This window comes from Phragmites australis, chromosome 18 (genome assembly GCF_958298935.1).
Source record: "Phragmites australis chromosome 18, lpPhrAust1.1, whole genome shotgun sequence".
NCBI classification, from domain to species: Eukaryota; Viridiplantae; Streptophyta; class Magnoliopsida; order Poales; family Poaceae; genus Phragmites; species Phragmites australis.
In genome coordinates, this window is record NC_084938.1 from 1,884,775 (window position 1) to 1,894,099 (window position 9,325).

The following is a 9,325-nucleotide window of genomic DNA, read 5'->3' on the forward strand; positions in this document are numbered from 1 at the left end:
ACGTTGGACGATCGACTTCCGTAGCACGTGCGCAACTCTCCGATCCCTGATCCCTCTGGGACGCGTGCGCCCACCCTCCGTACACCAGGTCCACCAACACCGCCGCGGGCAGCCGCGCCGCCCCTCCGCCTCCCGACGAACGCCGGGTCCACGCGGCCTCCCGTGTTCCTTTCCTACCCACCTACCCCGCGGGAAGAAGGGCGAGGCCGGCCGTTTTATATGCCACCTCGCGTGGCCACACCACCACACCACACCACCCCGCCCGCGTGCGTCACCTCATCCCCCTCTGGTTCTTTGCTGCTGCTGCTCCCTCCCGTGGTCCCATGGCGGCCTCATCTGCAGTCAGGAGCCCCAGCACCGCCGCCAGGGCTGCTGCGATTCCGCTCCCCTCCCGCGCGGCGGTGCGTGTGGCGGCGCCCGCGTCCGCCCCTCCGCGGAGGGGCGCCGTGGCCGCGGCGGGAATGCAGCCGGCGAAGGCGGTGGCCGCTGAGGTGGAGAGGGGGAGCGGCCCCGAGGCCGGCGGGCTGGCGAGGCCCGACGCGATGGGGAGGTTCGGCAAGTTCGGGGGCAAGTACGTGCCCGAGACGCTGATGCACGCGCTCACCGAGCTCGAGGCCGCGTTCCACGCGCTCGCCGCCGACGGCGAGTTCCAGGTAAACGCTAAAGCTTCTGATTCGGGAGATTTGGTATTCACCGGTGCTCGAGGATCGATGCTTTCCTTGTTTTCCTGCGTAAAGTTTGGATCTTTAGGGATTTGGGCACCGTTTCGCTGCGAAAGGACACAGGGGATTTGGTGTTGATAAAGTTTGGTTTTTGTTTCGATTTGTAGCTGCTTAGTGCTCCTGTACTTGTTGTGGTTTCAGATGCTTGATTTCTCGTACGGGGGGTGTCACATCTTATTGGCAGAAAATATTGTCCTCTGAGATCGTTTGATTTGTTGATTGATTCGGTTTCTGTGTTCGTCCCTTTCCACAAACAGAACCCACATACTGTGAAACTGGTGTTCCACTGTTCTTGATCCAGAACAGTGACCTATCTGATAGAAATTGCATATAGGAGGACCGAAAGGGTGCACCTTTTATGTTATGATCCAAAAGGAATCATACAATTTATCATTCTAATGTGTGCTTATAATTTATAATTACATATGATCCTTGAGTCGCGCGAATGGCAGTAATTTTTGCATACTGTGGACGAAAATGAGAGTTATATTTGACCCTGCTTTCCTACTTTTTGCAGAAAGAACTTGGCAGTATTCTCAAGGATTATGTCGGCCGTGAGACCCCACTGTACTTCGCGGAACGCCTGACGGAGCACTACAAGCGCGCTGATGGCACAGGCCCGCTGATTTACCTGAAGAGGGAGGATCTTAACCATACTGGTGCCCACAAGATCAACAACGCCGTGGCACAGGCTTTGCTCGCCAAGCGGCTGGGGAAGCAGCGCATCATTGCTGAGACTGGGGCTGGCCAGCATGGTGTTGCCACAGCCACGGTGTGCGCCCGTTTTGGGCTACAGTGCATCATCTACATGGGCGCGCAAGATATGGAGAGGCAGGCGCTTAATGTTTTCCGGATGAGGCTTCTTGGAGCAGAGGTATGGTGGAAACTTGCATATCTTTCTGCCTTTGGCATTTACTTTTTCATGATACCTTTACTTGGGTTAGGTTTGAGCTTGCGATTGCTTCCCGGATTAGTACTTACTTATTCAGCAAATCGTGCACTATGAGTAGTCTGATTCTTTTTCTTGCTTCTTGGACTATTTGTCTAGATACTGAACTTACTTCTCATCATGGGTTGCTTCCTTTTGCCGAAACAGGTCAGGGCAGTGCATTCTGGGACAGCAACCTTGAAGGATGCAACCTCGGAGGCTATCCGCGACTGGGTCACTAATGTAGAGGATACACACTACATCTTGGGCTCAGTTGCTGGTCCTCACCCATACCCAATGATGGTGAGGGAGTTCCATAAGATTATTGGCGAGGAGACCCGGAGACAGGCAATGGACAAGTGGGGTGGCAAGCCTGATGTGTTGGTTGCTTGCGTTGGCGGTGGATCAAACGCCATGGGTCTGTTCCACGAGTTCGTTGATGATCAAGATATCAGGCTGATTGGAGTGGAGGCTGCTGGTCATGGTGTAGACACTGACAAGCATGCAGCGACTTTGACAAAGGGTGAGGTGGGAGTTCTCCATGGGTCCTTGAGTTATTTGCTGCAGGATGACGATGGACAAGTTATTGAACCCCACTCCATCAGTGCTGGGTAAGTATTCTGAGGTTTTACATTGACAAGTTCTTATGTTTTCTTACATCAAGTGAGCTAATTATCTATTTATGTACTATAGGCTGGACTACCCTGGTGTTGGACCCGAGCACAGTTTTTTGAAGGATATTGGACGTGCTGAATATGACAGTGTGACAGATCAGGAGGCACTGGATGGTATGTCTCACTATCTTTACGTTTGCTTTACCGTCGTTTTATTGGCTGCAATTAATTTTGTTCCGGTTGATTTCTGATCCGCCTACCAAATGCTGATAGCATCAGGTTGATGGTGTGAACAAAACTTAATACTGAAGTCATGGACTACAATATGCTATAAACCCTGGAAATGTTATATGCTTACTCTAGTAGCTTGCAAATCTCTGATATCCTAATATGACACTAGATACATTATGAATTGTTCCTTGGCTCTTGCACGTTTCTTTGGCCCCAAGGATTTTTTTTTCCTGAATGATTGAAAATTGTTTTAAAAACTGATTCACTAGTGTAGACTCTTTCTGTCCTGAATGATATGCTCAACTTCTAATCCCATTGTGATCTTCACATGCAGCTTTCAAGCGTGTGTCTCGGCTGGAGGGCATCATCCCTGCCCTGGAGACCTCCCACGCGCTCGCCTACCTGGAGAAGCTCTGCCCAACCCTGCCAGACGGCGTGAGGGTGGTGGTGAACTGCAGTGGCAGAGGAGACAAGGATGTGCACACTGCCAGCAAGTACCTTGATGTCTAAACATCAGAGAGGCTAAATAACAGCTTCTCTATCAGCAAGTTTTGAGAAGGCACAACAATAATGTAGCGTTGTTCGTTTGGATGAAGCATAAATAATCCTTGGAAGCTGGCATTAGCTTGTAGTGTATTTGTTTGTTGTCTTGTACTATCTCAATGATATTGAAGTGGGTGATTAAATAAACGCCAAGCTTTCTCCCTTGTTGAGCTCTCTGATGTCGTGCATTTGTCCGAGGCACGTTTGGAAAGCAGGAATTTGTCAAGAAATAGTTCAATTTTGACTCTGAAAGGACGAAGGAAAAATTCTTGCGTCCTAAGCAAGGCCGAGGGAGTTTTGCTACTTCCTGACGGTTAATATGTGTGATTATGTGTTTTGATTGGTAATGCTGTGAAGAATTTTCTTCCTTTCTTCTATGAGATAAGAGGTTGGAAAAGAACCCAGTAAACTGGATGGATCCATAGACTTGTTTCCAGTTGATTTGTTGCTGCTGCATAGGTAACCTAATTGGACCTCTTACTGAACCAGTTGCTGCATTTGACTGCAATCTGATATGAGAACATATTCAGTGGTTGAGCCCTCAAGCTGTCCGGAAAGTTTGGGAGCTTTCCGGGTCAAGTGTTTTGCTCTAGCACGATCTCAACTACATTTCCGCGACAAAGAAGAGATGATGCCAACGAACGGTCGAAACCAGATGGAATGGATGGAAGAAGAAAAGGCAGTCCAATTAACGGGTTCAAACTTGAGTTTGCAATCGCCAACTCCAAACTCAAGTCAAATTAACCTCCATTCATGCAGAGAAAGAAACTAGAGAGAGAGAGAGAGAGAGAGAGAGATGAATACCAAGACACGGGTACAAACACATTACAACATAGTCAGATTAAAAAGTTTGCATGGCTTGCATTGTCTAGCTGCTAGCTGAGCTTCTACAACCCATGGAGTTTCTGGAGAGAGCCTGGCAGGTCGATCGGAGAGAGAGAAAGAGGAGAAGTCAATGCCCGAACCAACCCCCTTGCAAAGTGTTGCTCCCTCGCTAATTCTGAATCGAAAGCAACACTTTGCAAGGAGAGTACGCGGTGCGTTCTTGACTCCCCATATTGCTAAATCCTCACAAATTTTAGTTTGATTCAACCCGCTCTTCATCCCTCCCCAGATTTATCTCCTGCACCACCAAAAGCACCAACAATTGATCAGAACAAAAAGAAGATTTTGATTTGATTTTCATCCACTCATTCTTGCAAGCAAGAAAGAAAGATTGGTGCTGACCATTGGGAATGATGGTGGACGGGTTCGGTCACCGAGGGGCGCCGCCGGCAGCGTTGTCGGCGGCGACGGCGGCCTTGATGCGCTCGACGGTGCAGGAGATGAGGCTGTTGACGGTGGCGACGGAGCCCAGCGAGAGCTTGGCGGTGGGCACGGAGTCGACCAGGATCTGGAACGCCACGGTGAGGAGAGACCCGCCGCCGCCCGCACCCGGCCCGTCGGGCAGGATGGCGAAGCCGGACGGCAGCAGCGCCACGTAGTCCGGGTCCCCGCCGTTGAGCACCACGTTCATGGCCACCACGTCTACGGGCGCGTAGATCACGTACGACCCCGTCGCGTCCGTGCAGCACTCCTGCAGGATCAGCATGTTGCTCTGGTTCGAGTTCGCGTTCTGCATTCGACATGGCCATGGCACGCATGCTTCAGATCACGCACTCGCTTAAGCTGAGACTAAACGCAAGAAGAAGAGTACGTACGTTGACGCGGAGGAGAGAGACGGCGTTGCCGTGGTCGCGGCCGTTGGCGATGTGGGCCATCTCCTGGACGTCGCCTCCGTTGGAGAGGATGTCCCACTCGTTGCGGGTGGCGTCGTCGCGGAGGAAGCCGAAGATGCGCGCGGGGGGCACGGGGAGCCAGAAGGAGGTGGCGGCGTTGAGGATGATGCCGGGGGGACGCCCGGGGTCGTCCACGCTCTTGCGCGTCATCACGCGCACGTCCTCGGCGCCGCTCCCCGACAGCGTCGTCCACTGGTGCGTCGTCGACGCCGTCACGCCGCCGCAGAAGCTCGCTACCATCCGCTCGGCCAGCCTGAGCATGCTCCGCCGCCCCTCCGCCGACGTCACAACCCCGGCGTCGCAGCCGCCGCCCGCGGGAGCCGCAGGGACGCCGCTGGCCATGGCGCTCGCCAGCCGCTCGCACTGCCGCTCCAGCGCCGCCGCCCACCGCCGCGCGCCGAACGCCAGCCCGGAGCTCACCAGGGGCCGGTACAGGTCGTGCACCATCGCGTCGTCCGCCTCCACGTGCTCCACCCACGTCACCCGGGAGTAGCCGTTCGGCATCTCCCGGATGAGGCAGCCCGACGGGCGGCGCCGCCCGCGCGCCCCCGTCGCCCCGCCGGCGCGCAGCCCGTCGAGCGAGACGTCCACCACCGCCCAGCTGCCGTCCGCGTGCTGCTTGCAGTAGCGCACGAAATGGCTCTCCCTCGTCGGCACCAGCGGCGACGGCATCTGGAACTCCGCCGACATCTGCGCGCAACAGGCCATCATCTGATCAAAATGGCAAGCAAGAAACGTTCGATCAAATTAAGATGAAAAATTGATCTTTTGCTAACTACCAGCTGCAGCGCGCCGTTGTAGTTGCCGGCGACGCCGGTGGAGAGCACCTCAAGCGTGCCGGCCCGCGACACGATGCTCGAGAACAGCGTCGACCATTGGTTCTGCACCAAGATTAAGCTTTTTTGTTCATGGATGGGTAGATTTGCGTTCTCAAATCATGTACAGATATGTATTAGTTCAAGGAAATTAACGTGCTAAATCATTTGTTACCACGTCCATGAGCATCTCGACGAGGCTGATGTGGTTCAAGATGACGACGACGGTCTCCCGCGAGGCCTCCGAGCGGAGTTCCGGCGACTTGGGGCCGACGCCCCTGGGGAATGAGCGCTCGTACTCCTCCTCGTTGAGCGCCTCGGTGGCGGCGCCGTCGACGAGGGCGGGGACCCAGAGCGGCTCGCCGAGCTGGGCCATGCGCACCAGCTCCTCCATGGCAGCCACGGCGAGCTCGATCACCAGTGGCTTGTCGAACCCGGCCGCGGCGCCGTGGTGGAACTCGCTGGCGCCGAAGATGCCAGCGCCGGACATGAGGAGATGGGAGGAGAGCGGCGGCTGGTACGGCGCGGCGGCGGCGGCCGAGGAGGAGATGTTCGATGAGTTGGGCAGGCCGGCGGCGGGTTTGCCGACGTACTTGGCGGCGATGGCGGAGATGCGGTCGATCTCGTCTCGGAGGCGTGCGTTCTCGAGGCGGAGGTGGTGCTCGTCAAAGGACATCTCGCCGATGACGGCCGTGGCGGGGCCGCCGCAGTTGGGGCATGCGGCGTTGGCGAGCGCGTCCTTGTAGCGCGCGTTCTCGGCGCGCAGCTTCTCGTTCTCGGTGCGCAGCTGCGTGTTCTCCTGCCGCTCCTGCTGCGTCTGCACCCACCAATCCACGCAACGCAACACACTCCATTAGCTCGCAGCAACACAACGCATTGCAGCATGCATGCATGCATCAATCTCGATCAGTACCTTCATCTGGGTGCGCTTGTTCTGGAACCAGAACTTGACCTGGAGAGGCTCCAGCCCCAGCTCCCGGCTCAGCTCCTTCCTCTGCTTGTCGTCAGGGTGCGGGAATTCCTTGAAGAAACTGCAATCCATGTATTCAAATTATAACATGGCCGGCCAAAGACAAAAGAGAAAACTGCATCACAAATCGCGCGTAACAAGGAAAAGGAAAAGGAAAAGGAAAAGGAAAAGGAAAAGCTGTTCATATATATACGATGGATATCACTGCTAATCATAGCTTGTTTTGCTGCATATCTGAACCCAAACAATGAATTTAATCATGCAAAACCATCATCATCATCAAAGACTTGTTTATGCTATGTCACAGAGCAATCGATCAGATAATTTGTATATAAATATGAGACCAATGGTGGATGGAGATGGACGTACGCTTCGAGCTCCTGGATCTGGTGCTGGGTGTGGCGGTGGTAGCGCTTCTTGCGGGGCCGCTGCAGGCTGAGGTCCTCCTCCTCCTGCAGCTCCTCGCCGCCGGAGCCGCCCGACCCGCCGCCGCCCTCCAGGTTGTCGCTGCCGGACTTGCTCTCCATGAACAACTCGTCGTGCCGCGGGCCGCGCGCGTCGCTCTCGCTGGTGGCCGCCTTCTGCAGCTGCTGCTGGCCATGGTTCTGTTGCTGCTGCTGCTGAAGCACCGGCAGCTGATGCTGCCCATCGAACATGTTCTGCATCATCCATTGCATTGCCAGTCGTTGTTAATTCCATCCAAGCACACAATCAAGCTACGTGAGAGCAATAAGAAAAACTGATCGAAGACAGAATTAATACAGTAGCGGTTCTTTGGCTGATCTTACATCGCTCTTCTTCAAATGTTAGCGGTTATAGTTAAATAATGTCAAAGGTAATTGAGGAACGAATATGTACTGACTTTGATGCAATTGATCTATCTCCAGCTACCTGCGATGGAACTTGCTATTTTGAAGAAAAAAGTTTATAGATATAGTATATACTTTGACAAAGAGCAAAGATGGAAAATATAGATGCATCTATATATCTACAAAAAACAGTCAACCAGTAGAATTTACCTTATCTCGAAAAAAAAGGGAGCACATTTACTTTCGAAGTAAATATAAGTGGGAAGCTCTAAAATGTGACAAAGTTTTTTGTACTGACTTGGAAGACTGTAGGAAGTTTTGGTACATTTCGGGGCGCAATTAATGCGTGAATTAAACCAATTAAGTTGGCGAAAAGGAGCACTTAAAATCATGGAGAGGGGCACTTAAGTTGCTTGAAAATTATATATGTTATGAAATGATACACCAGGGTGTTTTTGGCTGTAGCATCGCCCTTGGAGAGGAGGACAGCACAGCACAGCTCGAGAAATAAAGGATGCATGCAACTGCAGCAGTAGATCACTCCACTCACTGGTGGTGGTGTTGTAGTACTATGCTACATGTATTTTTTGAACTAATTCACAGGACAGCTGCCGAATTATATTAATAAGGAGGAGGACCCATTAGATAAAGAAACGTTACATAAGAGCCGAAAAATGAGAAGAAAAAAGAGAACGTATACTACATGTAGTACATACAGGTGCAACAGAAAGTGCACCAGCCATGCATCTGTGCCATTTGTAAACTCGAGTGAAAGAAGCAAATTAATCCCGGAGATATCGATCATATCGACGCCTTTTCTCATTTATCTCCTACTTAAATGCCTCATTTTCTAAAAAGATGATACTATTATTAATTCTTTTAAAGATATATATACATATAGTTAGTTAGTTAGTATGATGAAAATACTAGCAGTATCATATAGTAGCAATAGTAGTAGAAGAAATAAGTTTTGAGAAATTTTAACATTGAAAGCACAGGTTCATTCACATATCCAGCAGAATCAGTGTTCACGATGAGGAAGAGGTTATTATTAAGCACCAAAAATATTTTAAAAAATTAGAACAAGTACCTGTCCTGGCATTTTTTTTGGATTCAAAAATGTCCTGGAAAAATTAAACAGATGCATACACACGTATGTACAGTAGTGAATCTGTTTGAACTTTGCAGGAGGACAATCAAGAGGTTGGGGTGACAAGTGAAACGTACCTGGCCGAGGGAGGCGGCGTAGCTGGCGAGGCCGCCGATCATGGCCGCCGTCGGCATGTTCCGGCCGGGGATCATCAACCCTCCGGGCATAGCTCTACCACTTGCCAGTTGCTATTGCAAGCTAGCTAGTCTCCTCCGCCTAGCTCCTTCCACAAACCCTAGAACCTCACCATGCACACGCACGCGCCTGCCCCTCTCTCTATCTCTCCACCTCCTCCTCCTTCCTTTCCCAAGCTTAGATCTACCTTCCCGCAGCCTCTGCGACCCCTGGCTGGCTGATCTGCTCTTCTACATGTATGTCGACTCGATCGCTCGTCGATCGTCAGAAAGAGAAAGAGAGAGGGAGAGTACAGTGATCAGACGAGGTCGGAGAAGCAAGCGAGCACTGCCGCGCGCAGAGAGGAAGGGATGGAGGGCGGTGATGGAGATGGGGGGATCGATGGAGTGGAAGAGAGGAGGAAGAAACGGGAGGGGGGGGGGGGGGGGGAGGAAGGGTACGTGGAGGGTGCGCGTATTGAATAGCGGAGTAATTGCGGAGAGTAGCGAGAGGGTGCAATGCCATTCAATGAGGGCGTGGAGAGTTATTGCATGACACACGACACACCACACCCTCTCACTCCCTCGCTCACGGCTAGAGAGAAAACCAAACCACGAGAGAGAGAGAGAGAGAGAGAGAGAGAGAGAGAGA

General features: G+C 52.4%; 2 protein-coding genes across 2 annotated transcripts; one reads left to right on the forward strand and one right to left on the reverse strand.

Moving 5' to 3' along the window:
• Positions 1–234: 234 nt before the first annotated feature.
• On the forward strand, positions 235–3,202 carry LOC133898418 (tryptophan synthase beta chain 1-like). Its single transcript, XM_062339106.1, has 5 exons — positions 235–653; positions 1,240–1,596; positions 1,819–2,261; positions 2,344–2,438; positions 2,830–3,202. The coding sequence occupies exons 1-5, from the start codon at positions 324–326 to the stop codon at positions 3,003–3,005; spliced, it is 1,401 nt and encodes a 466-aa protein (XP_062195090.1). The 5' UTR covers positions 235–323; the 3' UTR covers positions 3,006–3,202.
• Positions 3,203–3,493: 291 nt separating this feature from the next.
• On the reverse strand, positions 3,494–9,107 carry LOC133898417 (homeobox-leucine zipper protein ROC7-like). The gene is made up of 8 exons (XM_062339105.1): positions 8,638–9,107; positions 6,971–7,260; positions 6,545–6,662; positions 5,807–6,448; positions 5,596–5,697; positions 4,739–5,506; positions 4,266–4,653; positions 3,494–4,161 (listed from the first exon to the last, which is right to left on the reverse strand). Exons 1-7 carry the CDS (start codon positions 8,725–8,727, stop codon positions 4,294–4,296), a joined length of 2,370 nt encoding a protein of 789 aa, XP_062195089.1. The 5' UTR covers positions 8,728–9,107; the 3' UTR covers positions 3,494–4,161; positions 4,266–4,293.
• Positions 9,108–9,325: the final 218 nt, after the last annotated feature.

Coding starts and splice junctions, on each gene's coding strand:
- LOC133898418 (XM_062339106.1), top strand. CDS start 324: ATGGCGGCCTCATCTGCAGTCAGGAGCCCCAGCACCGCCGCCAGGGCT. Junction 654..1,239: donor CCGCCGACGGCGAGTTCCAG/GTAAACGCTAAA, acceptor TACTTTTTGCAG/AAAGAACTTGGCAGTATTCT. Junction 2,262..2,343: donor CCCCACTCCATCAGTGCTGG/GTAAGTATTCTG, acceptor TATGTACTATAG/GCTGGACTACCCTGGTGTTG.
- LOC133898417 (XM_062339105.1), bottom strand. CDS start 8,727: ATGCCCGGAGGGTTGATGATCCCCGGCCGGAACATGCCGACGGCGGCC. Junction 6,663..6,970: donor CAGATCCAGGAGCTCGAAGC/GTACGTCCATCT, acceptor CATGGATTGCAG/TTTCTTCAAGGAATTCCCGC. Junction 6,449..6,544: donor ACAAGCGCACCCAGATGAAG/GTACTGATCGAG, acceptor TGGTGGGTGCAG/ACGCAGCAGGAGCGGCAGGA.